This window comes from Oryctolagus cuniculus, chromosome 1 (assembly GCF_051225735.1).
Source record: "Oryctolagus cuniculus isolate XC-2025 breed Fujian yellow rabbit chromosome 1, ASM5122573v1, whole genome shotgun sequence".
NCBI lineage: Eukaryota > Metazoa > Chordata > Mammalia > Lagomorpha > Leporidae > Oryctolagus > Oryctolagus cuniculus.
The window spans coordinates 205,410,286-205,428,119 of NC_142867.1; the positions used below are offsets into that span (position 1 = coordinate 205,410,286).

Consider the following 17,834-nt stretch of genomic DNA (forward strand, 5'->3'; position numbering starts at 1 on the left):
CGATCCAAAGCTAGGAGCCTGGAGATTCTAGGAATCCCACACAGTACAGTGGCCCAAGCACTTGGGCCATCTTCCACTGTTTTCCTAGGTCATACATAGAGCTGGATCAGAAGTGGAGCAACCGGGCCTCCAATCGGCACCTATATGGGAAGCCAGCACTGCAGGCAGTGGCTTTATCTGCTACACCACAGTGCGGGCTTCCATTTGTACTTTAAACCAAGAAACATTAAAAAAATTCCCAGAACTGCAGAGTATTTTTTAGCCCTTTTGATATACAAGAAAAGTTCAAAATTTCATTTAAAAATGGAATTAAAGGATAAACGGGGCAGCCATTTAGTTTAGTTCTCAAGACACTGGCTGAGATGCCTACATCCTGCATTGTTTCACTTAGGTTTGATACTCACCTCTGGATCCTGATTTCAATTTATTTCCAATGTAGATGCTGGGGAGCAGGAGTGAGTATTCCAGTAATTAAAATAATTGGGTCCCTACCATTGACATGGAAGACTGGATTAAATTCTCAGCTCCCAGCTTGGGACTGGCCCAGCCAAGGACACTGCAGACATTTGTGGAGGGAATCAGCAGGTGGAAATTCTCACTCTCTGTCTCTCTCTCTCTCTACCTCTCTGACTCTCAAATAAATCAGGAAAGAACATTTTTAATAACAACAAAATAAAAGTTAACTTTGGTGCAAAATATATGAAATCCATGTGGTTTTTTTCACAATATGCATGTCTATCAACTTTTTAAAGATCCCTTGTAGTGTAACTTTTACTCTTTGAATTTTCCTGATATATTTTAAAATGCCAAAAAACACTGGCTTTGATAGAAAATATCTACTGTACCATATATAAGGTATACTAATATCAATGAAATCCTGATTTCCTTAATATATTTACTCTGAATAATAAAATATTCAGGATAGTGCTACTAGACTTTAAAAGAGAAAAGTTTCTATTCTAAGTAAACTATTTTAGGAAAGAAGAAAAACTTCTTAATTCTTCCAATGAAACAAGAGCAACATTAGAATTCATACCTTACCAAAATAAATCACACAAAAAATGACAATTCAATCTCATTTATTATTAACAATACAATACATCATAATGACTTTTATTTCACAAATGCAAAAATTATTGACTATAAAACTCATTTTTCTTTTTAATAGATATTCAGAGACAGGCGATAGAAACATTTCTAGTGATCCCAAAAGAGTACTAGGAAAAATCCTCAGACATTCACGGTTTTAAAAAACTTCCATAAATTATATATTGCAGGATATATAACAGGTCACACACTGACATCACACCTCACAGTCAGAGACATTCTTTCTAAAGCCCACAAAAGGAGAAAAGAAAATGATGCTCACAATGACAACTATTACATAACACTGTACCAGAGGTATTAGTCATCCAATTACATAATCATTCTAGTGAGGTGTTCTAATTGACCAAGACTGTATGTGAAATGTGATCAGTTCTAGAAGAGAGGAGGAAGGCTATTAATTCCATTTCAACCACACAGTATATCTCTACTTTAAACAGACAGAGTATCAGAAAGCAGAGGAGAGGGTTTAGGCAGATGCAACTGAAGAGTCCTTCTGTTACTTCCACTACTCTAAATCCTCACTGGCTTCTGATCCTGTCTACAAATGATTTAAAATACATGTCTACTGGTTCATCTTCACCTTGATTATCCACTGACTGCGATTCAATAGTTCAGGAATATTTGGGCTATGACTTGCCCATTAGAAAAGACACTTCAAATTTGACCTTGGACAAGGTCTTTTAAATTGCTGGATACTCAGGTCTATCAGATTATGCAACTGAGAGCCAAACAGAAATTGGAGTCTATTGTTGTGCTGCCAGTGGGCTAGGAATAGCTTCTATATTTGGAAATGCTTAGAGAAAAAAATAAAAACAAAATTACAATATTGTGACATGTAAACATTATATGAAATGTACATTTTGGTGTCCATAAATAAAATTTAGTGAAAGGAACCTTGTAGACTGTGAAGTCAAAAATATTTACTACCTAGTCCTTAATAGAAAAAGTGTGCAAGCCTCTATCCTAGAAGGACACCATTCACATTATCGTGGCTGCTTCCCAAACTGCAATCGTGTGCTTCTCAGATTGCTCCATGCTCATTGCTGGAAGTGCCAAAATGGACATGTTTAGACACACACACATGGCTCCTGCTGAATTATTGTTTGTAGGCTGATTCAGCGATCTTACATCTGTAAAGCTTTCATATTGCCCTAAAATACTGGCAATGCAGTTCTAGTTTTCCAAGAACAATGAGGTAATCATGAGCTGCAAGCATAATTTCAAAGAGAGATGAGAGGTCTATGTATATCTGAGTTTTGGGAAAACGACAAATGTCAGTATCTGATTCTCTTCATGTCCATTGTATAACCCAGAAAATTCTGTGATTCACTGTTTCCCCTTGAGAACTGCTATCATTGAGAATTACTATGATTGAGAATTGCTATGATTGAGAATCACTATGATTGAGAATTGCTTTATGATATTTTAGGGCTGCTAGAGCTCCAGGTTCATAGCTACAACTGTATGACTCAGTGTCTGATGCTTGGTGAGGTGAAAACATATTTCCCTTCCAAAATTCAGGACATTTCTATGCCCATTCCTTTTGTCTTCCTTCTTACAATAACAGATAAAAGACATTCCTCTGTTAAAATTGAGAGAAGTTTCTAATAAGGAGATTTATACATGTATCCCTGAAAACCTTCTCTTCTCAGATTTGACTGGGTATCACTGGCGTGAGGTGCTTCCTGAGAAATTTCTGGATCTCCTTCCAAGAATGTTCCTGTGCAGCTGCATGTGGGACCACCTCTCCTCCCCAGTGTATAGCTGAACATACATTGGCAATCCCTGAGACACAGCACAGTGGGGAATAGGGAGGCTCTATCATGTGGCCTGCCCCAGGGTAGGACAGCAGGGTCCAGTTGTTTTTCCCATGTCTCTTCAGCTGTTCTGTAGCTTGCTTAGCAAATACTTTGCCATTGACATTCTTATCATCTTCTCCTACAATAAAGAGGAAAGGTCCCTGGGCCTTTTCGATGGGAAGACAAGACTGACTAGTCTCAGGCCCACTTTCATCGAAAATACTATAAAACTCTACAAAACCTAAGGCATTGATGGATATTGATTGTACAGAGTGGGGTCTGGGCTTAAGGATCTGACCACGATATATATGTGGAATACTAAAAATAAAGTTGGGCCCATTGATAAGTACAGTGGCTGTGACTTGCTTTAGATGAATAGCCATGGAGAGTCCAATCTCTGCTCCTCTGCACACAGAGACTATCCCAATGCCTGGGCCAAGGACCTGTGAAAAAAAATAGAAATGAGATGTTATTCTATTTTTATTCAGAGGAATTCCACAATCTCAAACAAGCAAAAAAATTTCAATGACCAACTGAAAGAAAGCAAGTAAAATTCCTACTCATATCCTTATACATCCCAGCTCTAAAATTCTGAAACATATAATGTCTAATGAAAGGAAATACTCCTTCAAAAAGGTATCAGGCGTTATTGACTGAATACTATGTATTCAGCATTTGTTGAGTTCTGAGTTTAAATGTCCTAACTAAACATAAATATAGGGAAAATAAGATAAAATTACTATTGTAAAGAATACAAGTTGAGGTATAATTAATTGGTACATCTTGCTGTACACATTCTGAGCTCTCTGGAAGCTCAGAGGAGAAAGTACCCCTGCAAGAAGAGACTGAGAAAACAAGGTGAGATAGAAGGAGAGAATATGGAAATTTTAACAGATTATTATAGATTTGTCCTGATTTCATAAGGAGCTTTGGCTCTACTTCCTCTTTCATTGTCAGTCATCAAATAAGCACTTTTGGATATCCACGCTGTGCCAAGCCCCGGGAAACACAGAGCAGAAAGACATAATCTCTTGTCATCAAAAACTCACTTCCAGATGGAGACAGGAGGGAAAAAATGATTAGAGTATCATAAATTCTGTGATACAAGAATGTACATAGTCAGTGCTGTCAAAACAGATTTAAGGTGAAAAAATATAGGGCCCAAGAAATATTATCAGAAGAAATGGGTTATAAATTGTGTCTTCAAATAAAAAAAACTGGGATGCAATTAGAATGAATGGTTTTCTATACTGAGTATAAAGACACTTTTAATTTCCTACACAAGAGCCATTCTCCACAACTTCTAGGCTAACATGATCTTGATTTTGTATGTCACAACATTGTCTCCAGCCACAGTGGTAGATTATGATGGGTCTGAATCTCTTCCCCTTTGTTACATACCATTTCAGCCTCTCTTGTAAGTCCAACATATTCTGCCAAGGGACTTGCTTTTTATTCCATGTAAAATTAGAATCAAGAAAAGAAAGCCTGTTCTCCTAATCATTCTTTCCCGTTTAGGATGCTGGCATGTTGACTTTATGTCTGGAACTCCTAGTTTTCTTTCTTTCTTTCTTTTTTTTTTTTTTTTGACAGGCAGAGTTAGACAGTGAGAGAGACAGAGAGAAAGGTCTTCCTTACATTGGTTCACCCCCCAAAATGGCCACCACGGCTGGCACACTGCACCGATCTGAAGCCAGGTACTTCCTCCTAGTCTCCCATGCGGGTGCAAAGTCCAAGGACTTGGGTCATCCTCCACTGCCTTCCCAGGCCACAGCAGAGAGCTGGACTGGAAAGGAGCAACCAAGATAGAATCTGGCGCCCCAACCGGACTAGAACCTGGGGTACTGGCACCGCAGGCAGAGCATTAGCCTAGTGAGCCGCGGTGCCGAACTCCTAGTTGTCTTGTGACTTGAGGGTAAGGTCAGAAAATTGCAGAAATACCAATCCAGTGTCCTTGACTGGATTAGGGGAGGGAGGAGGAACATGAACCACCATTTCTATCTGGTACATGAGCCAATAAATTGCCTTGTGTTGTTATTGTGTGAACCATTACAGCCTCTTTTCTGAAAAATGTCATCACCATGCCAGAATACAAGCAAATGGCAACAAAGAGCAATGCATTTAGGGAACGACAGGTCATTCTTTATTACTTGAATTTGGAGTAGAATATGAGTAATAGCAAAGTAGGGTTGGACATGATAGTGAATAACTCTGAAAGATATGATAAGCAATCTTGACTTTTCCTAACTGAAAAGGATAATGAAGACAGATTTTAAGGATGAGCACAAGATAAAGCTGAAGTATGCAGAAGTGAAATCATGAAAACTTTATCTAACAACTAGGAAGCCTGGCTTTTTTTAATCCTGTAGTAAGTGGGAGACTCTTGAGGAAGTGAGTAAAATAGATGTGCTCTAAAAAATCCAGACTTACAATGGTGACCTACAAAAATCAAGGCAGAAAAGCCAGAGCTGATTATATTATTATAGGCAAGAAATGGCGGTGTCCTGAACTAAGGCAACATCAGTAGAGATTAAAAGGAAACAATATATTATTTATTTTTATTTTATTTGAAATGCAGAGTTACAGAGACAGAGAGCAATCTTCCATCCACTGGTTCCCTATCCAAATGGCCACAATGACTGGGGCTGGGCCAGGGCAAAACCAGAAGCCTGAAACTCCATCTGGTTCTCCCACATGGATGACAGGGTCCCAAATACATGGGCCATCTTCTACTGCTCTCCCAGTGACATTAGCAGGGAGCTGGAAAGGAAGTGCAGCAGTCAGGACTGGAATTGGCACTCATATGGGACCAAGCATTGCAGGCAGCAGCTTAATCCACTGCACCACAATGCCAGCCCCACTGTCAATTATTAATGAGAGCAAAACATAGCAATTCTTTGTGACACAAAATACAGTCTTGGTTCTCTTTGAACACTAGCTCCTTGCAAGGACAGTTTCATTGACACACATGTCTTTTCCAAAACCTTAATTGATCTCTCATATTTTTCTCAGTTGATTTCCTACATTTTAAGGCATTTATTAACGAATGTTCTGGAGTTTTTCCTACAGTTTAGAAAAACATGAATGAATGTGCCGTTTGTGTCCAGCTGACAGAAATGTGAGAATTATTAGGATAAAAGGGAAAAAACAACAAACAGAATTGTATAAACTCTGTTTCCTACCTGGCATATTCAAGGTATGACTTGAATTAATTAAAAGGTTTTTTAAGCTTAGACAAAACAAATATTTAGGGGGCCGGCGCTGTGGCGCAGCAGGTTAACGCTCTGGCGTGAAGTGCTGGCATCCCATATTGGCACCAGTTCTAGTCTCAGCTGTTCCACCCTGATCTAGCTCTCTGCTACGGCCTGGGATAGCAGTAGAAAATGGCCCAAATCCTTGGTCTCCTGCACCCATGTGGGAGACCTGGAAAAAACTCCTCGGTCCTGATTTCAGATTGGCGCAGCTCCGGCCGTTGTGGCCGTCTGGGGAGTGACCCATCGGATGGAAGACCTCTCCCTCTCTCCCTTTCTCTGCCTTTCCTGTCTCTGTGTAACCATGACTCTCAAGTAAAAAATAAATCTTTTAAAAAAATTATTTAGTTCTCATTTTTAACTGACAATTACTTTTGAAAGAGTACCTGAGGGCCGGCGCCGCGGCTCACTAGGCTAATCCTCCGCCTTGCGGCGCCGGCACACCGGGTTCTAGTCCCAGTCGGGGCATCGGATTCTGTCCTGATTGCCCCTCTTCCAGGCCAGCTCTCTGCTGTGGCCCAGGACTGCAGTGGAGGATGGCCCAAGTACTTGGGCCCTGCACCCCATGGGAGACCAGGAGAAGCACCTGGTTCCTGCCATCAGATCAGCATGGTGCGCCGGCTGCAGCGCGCCAGCCGTGGCGGCCATTGCAGGGTGAACCAACGGCAAAGGAAGACCTTTCTCTCTGTCTCTCTCTCTCTCACTGTCCACTCTGCCTGTCAAAAAAAAAAAAAAAAAAAAAAAAAAAAAAAAAAAGAAAGAAAGAGTACTTGAAAAATCTCATGAAAATGGAATTAAAAGATGTTTATTTTGGTGCAAAAACACTTTGAAACCCATGAACAGTTTTTTTATGATACACATTTTCTATGAAATTTTTGAAGATCTTTCATATTTGTGAAGTTTAATGTGATGCTTTGATAAATGTATATATTTATACATTGTAGAAGGGGCAAGTATGGCTTATAATGAATATATTTATCATCTGCAAACATCACTTTTTGCAATAGATTTCAGATTTACTTTCAGGAAGTTTGAAATATACACTATTATTAACTATAGTCACCACACTGTGCAAACTAATCATCACGATTTATTTGTCCTGTTTTATTACAACTTTGTACCCCTGAACACAGTTCCCTTTCCACATCCTTTTCTTTCCAGATCAAAATTCCTTTTTTCCCCTCATTTGAAAGAAAAACACACATACACAGAATGGTTCACTTCCCAGATGCCTGCAACAGCCAAGGAATGCCAGGTTGAAGCCAGGACACTGGGGAACTCAACATGGGTGGCAGAGACTCAACTACTTGGCCATTATCCACTGCCTCCTAGGGAAAACCTTAGCTGGAAGCTAGAATCAGAGGCAGAGCCGGGATCTGAACCCAGTCACTCTGATATGGAATATGGGTACCCCAAGTGTCATCATAATCATTGTGCCAAACACCTACCCCACGGAATTGTATGTCTCAATATGAAAAGTATAGGTTCACCATTATGGCAAGGAAAGATAAAAATTCAGAATGGATTTGGCCATGGACAATGAAGCAAAGGCTAGTACAACAGGGATGTACAAAACAGGTGACTAAAATATGTACAGTCTTTATCTAATTTGCTTGTCGTCTTTGGCAGAATAGTAATTCTTATTAAAAACATTTATGCTATCAAATTTGGCATCAATTTTGAGTCCACAGAAATCATACAAAATCAACAGGTAGAGAAATAAGACCTACAAGGAACTGAAATATCTATGATCTATTATCTAGCAGAAGAGACAATATGAAACAGGATTACTGGAATTACTCTGAGGCAGGAAAGAAATGTGGTTTCCAGCCCTGGATTCGTCATTAAGTTGTCTATATTACACTGGCAAGAACAGCTGTGGAAAAGTTATGCCACAAGTATTAAGGGAACAGGCTAATAAAGTAAAAAAGCAGAATCACATAACCTCTGCATGTCTCCCACAAGCAAAGCAGATTAGCACGATGACATTGCCTATGTGATAGGTCAATGACAATTTCATTGGAGCTGGCACTGTTGTATAGCAGAAAAAGCCACCACTTGTGATGCTGCCGGATCGAGTCCCAGCTGCTCCACTTCCAATCCAGCTCCCTGCTAATGTGCCTGGTAATGCAGCAGAAGATGGCCCAAGTCCTTGGGCCCTTGTACCCATGTGGGAGACTTAGAAGAAGCTCCTGGCTTCTAGTTTCAGACTGGCCCAGCTCTGGTCTTTGCGATCAATTCGGGAGTGAACCAGTGGATGCAAAATTTCTCCCTCTCTCCCTCCCTCCCTCCCTCCCTCCCTCTGTTTCTCCCTCTCTAACCCTGCTTTTCAATAAATAAATCTCTCTATTTTAAAAAAAAAGAACAATTTCATTACACACATCAAAAAGTCATTTGGGGGCCAACACTGTGGTGTAGCAGGTAAAGCTTCCACTGGCTGGGCTGGCATTCCATAAGAGTGCCAGTTCAAATACAAGCTGCTCCATTTTCGATCCAGCTCTATGCTATGGCCTGGGAAAGCAGTAGAAGATGGCCCAAGTCCTTGGCACCCTGCACCCATGTGGGAGACCTGAGAGAAGCTCCTGGCTCCTGGCTTTGGATCAGCACAGCCCCAGCCATTGTGATCATCTGGGGAGTGAACCAGCGGATGGAAGACCTCTCAGCCTCCACCTCTGCCTCTCTGTAACTCTGCCTTTCAAATAAATATATAACTCTTTAAAAAAAAGAAAAAAAACCCAGTCATTTGGGGGTGGGCAATGGAACTAGTGATTAAGACATCACTTGGGATGCCCACATCCTATAATGGAGTACCTGGATTTGAATCCATTCCTAATTCCACCTTCCTGCTAACACAGACTCTGCGAAGCAGCTATGATGGTTTAAGTACTTGGGTCTCTCTCACCTATTTGGAAGACATGGATTCAGACACAATCTTCAAGTAAATACAGATTGGTTAAGCACCATGATAAATCAATATAATAATAATATTAATTAAACTTTCTTGAGTACTGGGACTTGCCTGGTATTGTGATACATACTTTACATGTATTATCCCCTTCAATTCTCACAATAACATCATGAAGTGTTATCAGTACACCATTATATAACAGGAAGAAATGCAGGAGAGAAGGTCTAACCTGTCCAAAATTCCCTCAGGCAGATGGGATGGAGCCAGAAACACAACCTATTTCAAAGGGTTTCTCAATTCAAAGCCAAGGCTTTTTGATATAATGACAGACCAGCCTTGCATCTTTCTGGGCACAGGACATGGGATGAGAAAAAAGTCATGAGAATGATTTGGGTATGTAACAGAATCTCAAGTTCCTTGAGGGAGAATCACACTTGGAAGGTAAAGCAAATCACAGACTATGGTAGTTACTTTAACAGGGGGACTGAAACCTACTGAAAAGTAAATATTACCTTAGGATGCTTCAGGAGGAAGTTGGCAGCTTCCTCAAAATACTCCAAGTCTACTTTGTCTGGCTGGGGTGGCAGGTCTTCAAAGCCACAGTGAGCCAAAGCCAAGGAGGCAAATCCACGACTGGCCAGGAGACTGGCTCGGAACTCAAGCAGCCCACCGCTAGCGCCATACATGTCAATCACTCCTGGGAAACGGCCCTCTCCTGTGAAAGAGGACAAAACAGAATAGTGCATGAAGGGAAGAGCAGGAAAAGATAATGAAAATAGGGGAACACAAAGCAGAAGTGCACCTCTGAGTTTGGAAGTAATGTAAACATTTTCAAACAGAATCCCCAACTTTTCTGCCTTTTATCTGGGAAAGAATTGGACATATTGAATATACAGTGGACCACAATATCTAACAGTCTGATTGGGAACAATGTTCACTGCACACGTTTAATCCCTGCTGCCAAGAAGAACGGGTTTCAGTTTGAAAGTCTCGGGATAAAGAAAGCCATAGACAGAGGGCCATGGCTTCTTAAGTTATAAAGGAGTACAAATATAGCTTTCAGGAAACCAACGGAGGTACTCAGGTAAAACACGGTATATATGTGGATACATGCATTTTACTGATGAGAAGGTCTACAGATTCAACTAGGTTTAGAGTGCATGCTGACTAAAGTCCTGAGTTAACAACACTCTGTTACACTCATCTCACTACACTTTTAAAGGGATAAGTCTCGCACCTGTGCAGCTGTACCTGCTAAATCCTTTCATTCAGTAACAGTCTGCTCATTCATTACAGAGCAATGGTAAAATAATAGGCTGCATCCATGCCTTAGGTAGGCAGCTTGTTTCTAAAATTGTTTCTAAAATATTGTTTCTAAAATACAGTAGATGCTATAGACTGAATGAAATTTGCAATAACGCTTATTGGGAGTACTGTTTTAAATTTTATTCTTGTATAAGTGATTTCAGCTAACGAAGAAAGGACCAAGTCATATTTGAAAGAAGTATTGATTTAAAAGAATATTGGTTTTTTTTACACTGAAAAAAAAAAGAAATAAAATAACACTAAGCATATCCTGGTATAAAAATATCAATTGAATGGGCTGGTGCTGTGGCATAGAGGGTATAGCTGCAGCCTGCAGTGCTGGCACACAATACGGGTGCTGGTTCTAGTCCTGGCGACTACACTTCCAATCCAGCTCTCTGCTATGGCCTGGAAAAGCAGCAAAATATGGCCCAAGTCCTTGAGCCCCTGTACCCACATGGGAGAGCCAGAAAACGTTCCAAGATTCTGGATTCAGATCAGCACAGCTCCAGCCATTGTGGTCACTTGAGGAGTGAACCAGCAAATGGAAGATTTCTCTCTCGCCCTCTGCCTTTGCTTCTCTGCCTTTCAAATAAATAAATAAACCTTAAAAAAGATATCATTTGAATAAATGAGCAAGGACTCTTTTACATCCTCCTCTGATTGTCAGGAATAGGAGGACCACTTGAAGAATACTGAGCACTTTCTGCAAAAATGTTGCAAATGAGAAATGTTTTGAGATCTGACATAACCTCTTTATGACCCCAATAATTCAACCGACCTTTCTGTCCCCACAGAACAAACACTTTAATCAAGAGACCTAGCACATGCAATGTTTAAGGGGGTTCTCAAGTAATACACCCTGAAACAACACATCATTATAAAATGGAAGGTCTGCACCAAGATATAGATTTTTAATAGGGATGGGATAATGAAGGCACAGCAGCTTATGCAACTTCCTGGTCCCTACACACTAGTAAGTGGTCTATATGCTAATCACTGGGTGTACATAAAATTCAAATTTATCCACACAAGTTCATGAGCTACAGTAAATTTGGAAGGGAAAGCTTGCATTCCTTTTACACCATCTCTATGTTGTGAGAAACGACCTATAATACTTCAAGTAGACTCAGTCCATCTCTGTTGTACAAATAGACTGTTAGATTTAAAAGAAAACCATAAAGTTGATATATCCTGATGAGGTTATAGCTGTGTCCCGCAACAAAGCACATATCTGATGAAGAAGAGCTCAAATAGGCCTGAAACCTGTCCTGTGAGGTCTTTTGGTAAATTAACCTTGCTTTATTCAGTCCTCCAATAACCTGGAGAAACCATGTGCTGGAATGCAGATATCACTGCCAGAAACTGAGTGTCTTAAAACCATTAGGAAGCATGCTGAATTACCTGACTTATGGAACATTCTATTAACATGCAATATTTATGAAACTGAAGCAGTATAAAGTTTCTTTCAATTCTCTGGTTTTTTGGTTTGCTTGCTTCCTGCAGTCTTTCAGTCCAACATATTACCAGCTTGTTGTGTTAATGTTGTAAACAGGAACTCAACATGACAGATCCCTAAAGGGAGCTGGCGCAGGGTTTTCAGGATAGCAAATCCAGAGTCTTCAGATAGCCAGTCTTCAATGCAGACAAATGTAACGTAAGTCCAAAGCTATAGACATCTACAACAAAGGGATTCTATAAACTATAGACATTCATATCCTTAGACAAGCTCCAGAATTGTTGAGATGAAACTAGAGTTGGAATGGAATATGAACACACTCTGGTTCCAACCCTGTCAACCTTGATTCTAAGGTGTTAAAGGAGTGCCCTGCGTACTGTACATATTCAAGCTAAATTTCCCGAGATATTAAGTCATTCAAAAGAGGGAATACTGGGGTATCAATAACCAGAATAATTCTACTCACCTGAAGGCACAAAGAGGGTTCCCCGAAGACGGCCTTCTCGGACCGGGATTCGTGTGACACCCGGTGCCACATACCACCTTTCCAAAGTCACGCTGGCCTTTGGTGCTTCGCTGGTTTTGGCTTCTATTGGTAAATGTCTGTCATAGAGTTTTATCTGGACCCGGAAGGGGCTAGTCATCACATCTCTTTTCAGCAGTCTTGTTACTAGTTTTTGAGGCTTGAGTGACCAGAAGAGTCCCATGGGGTGCACTCCCTTATAGTCACCTCCAAGTGCAGCAGCATGATCTAAGTCTATCTCACCAACTTCATTGGCCCTGTAGAAGGCCCGTGAATAAAAGAGATTCCCCACTTCATCTTCCAAGGATGCATGAAAGACCACCAACTGAAGAGGAGTCAGGCCTGTGGCTCGGATATGCACTGGCTCATCAACAAGTGCACTTAGAGGGGTGGCTGTCAGCTGAACCATTTTTGCAGTGTGGCACCTTGGATGATTCTTAAAGAATCTTCAGCAAACTTCAAAATAAAAAGAACATTGAGATGAATGAAACAAGGTAGTGATAAGGTTAACAAAAGGTGAAATGCATATGGGTCAGTTATACCTCTTCAAGTATTTAGCAAACATAAAGAGCCTTCAAAAAGTTCATGGGAAATTCACATTGTTTTTCCTTTCCTTTTTTCCACAAATTGTCTGGGGTCATCATCATATCCTGATATAATCTTTTTATTAAAGATTTATTCATTTATTTGAGAGTCAGAGTTACAGACAGAGAAAGGGAGAGACAGAGAGACAGATATTCCATCTGCTGGTTCACTCCCAAGATGATCACAACAGTCAGCACTGAGCCAGGCCAAAAGATCCAGGAGCTTCCTCTGGGTATCCCGTGAGGGTAGTAGGAACCCAAGCACTTAAGACATCTTCCACTGCATTTCCCAAACCATTAGAACGGAGCTGGATTGGAAATGGACCAGCCAGGACATGAACCTGAGCCCATACTGGGTGCTGGCATCGCAAGTAGCAGCTTTACCCACTGTGAGCCAAAGCTGGCGGCTCCTGATATAATCTTCTATTACAAAACAAGAGAACTTTCTACAAATTTCTAGAAGTCAAAAAGCAAGTTGATAGGTTTTATAATAGTTAACCAGGGTTGAGGAAGCAGAACCCAAAAGACATATCACTTCAATATATCAAGGAAGATATTACAATCTGCTACACAGAGCCCTTGAAAAGTCAGGTACAATGCATATGAGTGAGATGCGCAGTTGAAAATCAGGTGATTTTTTGAGCTTTTATATTCATATAGATCAGTTGACTCCACTGCTAAACTTCTTTCCAAGTGCTACAAACAGAATAACTGGCAACCAAGTACTTACTTCCAACACAGGAAACAAAATAGGAGGGTCATTTAAATAAAATCTTTGGGAACACAAGCATGCTGACCCATGTACTGCTTCCTAGAAAAAAAAAAAATCTATGGCATGAATTTAGGATTGACCCAGTCCTAAAGCAAAATTGGAAGCTGATAAGCCCTTCAGAACATAGAAGTACTGCTGAGCATTAAAAAAAAAAAAAATTATTTGTTTACTTGAAAAGCAGAGTGGCCCGGCGCTGTGGCTCACTATGCTAATGCTCTGCCTGTGGCGCCAGTACCCTAGGTTCTAGTCCCGGTTGGGATGCCGGGTTCTGTCCCTGTTGTTCTTCTTCCAGTCCAGCTTTCTGCTGTGGCCCCAGAAGGCAGTGGAGGATGGCCTAAGTGCTTGGGCCCTGCACCCGCATGGGAAACCAGGAGGAAGCACCTGGCTTCTGATCGGCGAAGCGCCAGCCACAGCAGCCACTGGAGGGTGAACCAATGGAAAAGGAAGACCTTTCTCTCTGTCTCTCTCTCTCATTGTCTAACTCTGCCTGAAAAAAAAAAAGAAAAGAAAAGAAAAGAAAAAACAAAGAAAGAAAAAGAAAAGCAGAGTAACAAAGAAAGAATATTCATCTGCTTCTTCACGCCACAAATGATCCCAACAGCAGGCATTAAGGAGGGCTAGGCTGAAGCCAGGAGCCTCAACTCCATCTGGATCTCCACATGGGAGGCAGGGATCAAAGTACATGTGCCATTGCCTACTTCCTTACAAGGAGCATTATAGGAAGGTGGGTAAGAAGCAGAAGAGCTGGGAGCCAGACCAGGATTCTGATATGGGTTGCAGGTATCAGGCAGTGATTTAACCCTCTGTGCCTCAGTGCCTGCCCTACTGCTAGGATTTATAACTCATTCTTAAAAATTAAGGAATACCCTTCTCTGTTCTCCTCTTGGTTAATGTGGAGAAAGTGACAGGAGTGAAAACCATTCTCACGCTGACAATCAAAACTACCTGGATAAGTCATAAAATCACCTTTTTTGTCTTCGTTTTTATTAGATTGCTGAGAATGCAAGAATCTCAATGAATTAAACAATGAATTAAGCAGTGACAGCTTAGTTCTAGAAGACATGAAATTTTCTCTCCTCATACTTTCCATTGCGAGAAAGGAGCAAAAAAATAAATCCTCATAAAGGAAAGCAAGGAGAAATCTGTCGCTCCCCGTCTTCGTGGAGGGACGACACAGGACCCTGAGCAGTTCTTTCGTCTGCTCGGCCCTCCCCGGGTTTGCTGCTGGTTCTTCCCGGGTTGGCTGCTGGTCCTTCCCGGGTTGGCTACCGTCCCTTCCACCTCCGTGGAAGGGCGGTTCCCCCTGCCACATTCCCCACTTCCGCGGGGGAGCGGCACACCGCTGGCCGGCTCTCTCGGGGGCTGCACAGGTGTTCCTCTTAGATGTTCCCCTTAGATGTTCCTGGTGCATGCTGTCTCTCTCCTCCTTTATAGTCCTCTTCCGCCAATCCCAACTCGGCTGCCCACACGCCGAGTACGCTGCTCTCCTCCAATCAGGAGCAGGTCCTGCTGTCTATTGGTTGAACTGGAGGCAGCTGTGTAGAAGCTGTTTTCTCCTCTCCCAGCGCCATATTGTGGGAGAGCAGATGCATAGAATAAGTCTTAATTCCAGTAACTTAGTCTAGTCCGAGTTGCTCCCCACAGAAATCAACAGCAAACTCAATGTACTTTAAATGGATGTGTGGGGGCCGGTTTAATCGATCAGAATTCCAAGGAACACCAGCCACAGTAGAAGTCTTTCTGCCTTCTTGCTATAAGACATGACATTGTGCTCAGCAACAGAACTATCAAAGATCAAAGCAGGTCTGAAAGCTGAGAGAAATCCATCTAGGTTACAGGCCTTGTTATATAGTAAGGCAGCTGCCCTCCCCAGGATGAGTGCAGAGGGGCAGATTGGAGAGAGATTTCACCATGCTCAGAAAGACAGGGGCAGAGTGCTGAGTAAAGAAAGCTCCCTAGGGACCCTCCCTCCAGCAGGATTGGAAATCCTGTAGGAGGAAAACCTCCTACAGTCTGAAAAGCCAAAGACACAAAGATCTTCCCAGAAGGTTGCCAAAGCTGGGAACTCTGGTTTTTCTGCTGAGTTAGGCCTAATCCCACATGCCAAATTATCTGAAGCCAGTGGGGCACAGAATCCACAAAGCTGCAGGGAAGCACAGACCCAGCTCAACCACTCGTGAGATTGTTTCGGCCCTAAGTCTAACAGCTGACAGAACAGGGGTGCTAGCATTTGGGTATTAATTGGCTGTTGGATGTTTCCCAAAGGCAAAACAGTAATGGCATATTGTCCAAAGTCTTAAGTGAATGGTACTTAAGAAGATGGAAACTTCACCCAAGTATGGTGTTTGAAGATTCGGCTTTTGGAAAGTGACGGGATTGGATTGAATCCTTAGGGTAGAACTCTCTGGGCTGAATCATGGTGGTTTTCTAAGGAGAGACACAGACACTCTGGTGCTCCTTGCCATTTGATACTCTGAGTCATGTTGGGACTCTGCCATCAAGAACACCTTCACCAGAGGCCAAGTCAGTGAGGCCTCCCTGAGCTTGGACTGTGAATCTCCAAAACCATGAGCCAAAGTAAACCTGTTCTCATAATAAAGTTAGCTTCTCTTCTCTAAGGTATTTATTTCACCGTTGTAACATAAAGCTGACCAGTACAAGGGGTATGCTCTTTCCTAAGGGTAAATATTTATCTCCATCACTGCATTCATAAAAAAATATTCAGGATTCAATTTTCAATAATTATGAGGCACAAAATTAGTAGGTAAATTGAGTTGTGATCATAAGAAGAAAAACAGGAAAAACTAGAAATAGTTCAGAAGTTTCAATTATCAGACAGGAAATAGAACAAAGGGCCAGCCAACATAAAGACCATTTGAGTAAAAGTACCCAAATTGAATGACTAACAGGAAAAAATGGGTATAAAAGAACAGATGTTGGAATATTATCAAATACTTAACATGTGTGGAATATTATCAAATACTCTTAATATACATGTTAATGATGCCTTCAAAAAAGACAGACACAGTAAAAATATTTGAAAACGTAATGTTAAATTTTCTCCCAAGTTGTGAAAAAAGTATTTTGTAACAAAGCAGTTGTAAGAAATTCAGAAAACAAAAGGATTAAAAACCAAGAAATCTGCAAGTACTACATGATAAACTAGTAATATAAAGAATAAATTTTAAATGCAGCCAGAGAAAAATAGAAATACAACATATAGGAGAATGACTAATATAAAGCCAGAAGACAAAAAGGGAGGAGAGAACTTCCACTTTGACTATGACCTTGTCTAAATAAGATAGAAGTCAGCGAACTTAAGAGGCTTCCATAGCCTTGGAAACTCATGACTAGAACCTAGGGAGATTTCTGACGCCATAAACAACAGTGTCAATTTGTTAAGTCAACAACAGGAGTCACTGTGTACTTACTCCTCATGTGGGATCTCTGTCCTTAATGTGCTTACATTGTGAATTAATGGTATAACTAGTACTGAAACAGTATTTTACACTTCATGTTCTGTGTGGTGCAAACTGATGAAATCTTTACTTAATACATACTAAATCGATCTTCTGTATATAAAGATAATTGAAAATGAATCTTGATGTGAATGGAATGGGAGAGGGAGCGGGAGATGGGAGGGTTGCGGGTGGGAGGGAAGTTATGGGGGAAAAAAGCCATTGTAATCCATAAACTGTACTTTGGAAATTATATTTACTAAATAAAAGTTTTTAAAAAAATTAAAATTCCTTCACACAAATGTATTCCAAAAACAAAGGCAAATTAAGACATTTCCAGAAAAACTCTGAGAGATTATATCTACAATAGAGTAGCACTACAAGCAACACTAAAATATTCAAGGGCAAATTATACAAGATGGACCACTGGGTTTGTTTGGGAAAGGATGAAAATCAAAAAAAGTTATCTGGGAAAATATAAACATTCTTTTTTTTATTTTTTTTAATTTTTTGACAGGCAGAGTGGACAGTGAGAGAGACAGAGAGAAAGGTCTTCCTTTGCCGTTGGTTCACCCTCCAATGGCCGCCGCGGCCGGCGTGCTGCGGCCAGCGCACCGTGCTGATCCGATGGCAGGAGCCAGGTGCTTCTCCTGGTCTCCCACGGGGTG

The 17,834-nt window shown here is 41.1% G+C and overlaps 1 protein-coding gene across 4 annotated transcripts in view; it reads right to left on the bottom strand.

Moving 5' to 3' along the window:
* Positions 1-1,062: 1,062 nt before the first annotated feature.
* LOC100348617 (bile acid-CoA:amino acid N-acyltransferase) overlaps positions 1,063-17,834 on the bottom strand; it is a 53,235-nt gene continuing 36,463 nt past the window's right edge. For 3 of the 4 annotated variants that reach the window (XM_089301382.1, XM_089301375.1, XM_002708163.6), the window contains 3 exons: positions 12,296-12,808; positions 9,578-9,780; positions 1,063-3,349 (listed from right to left, as the gene is read on the bottom strand). In XM_089301382.1, the coding sequence (XP_089157508.1) occupies positions 2,756-3,349; positions 9,578-9,780; positions 12,296-12,761 (1,263 nt within the window). In that variant the 5' untranslated portion in view covers positions 12,762-12,808 and the 3' untranslated portion in view covers positions 1,063-2,755. Of the gene's footprint in view, positions 3,350-9,577; positions 9,781-12,295; positions 12,809-13,666; positions 13,743-17,834 lie in introns of those variants that run through there. The other variant, XM_089301387.1, reaches the window with a different exon arrangement.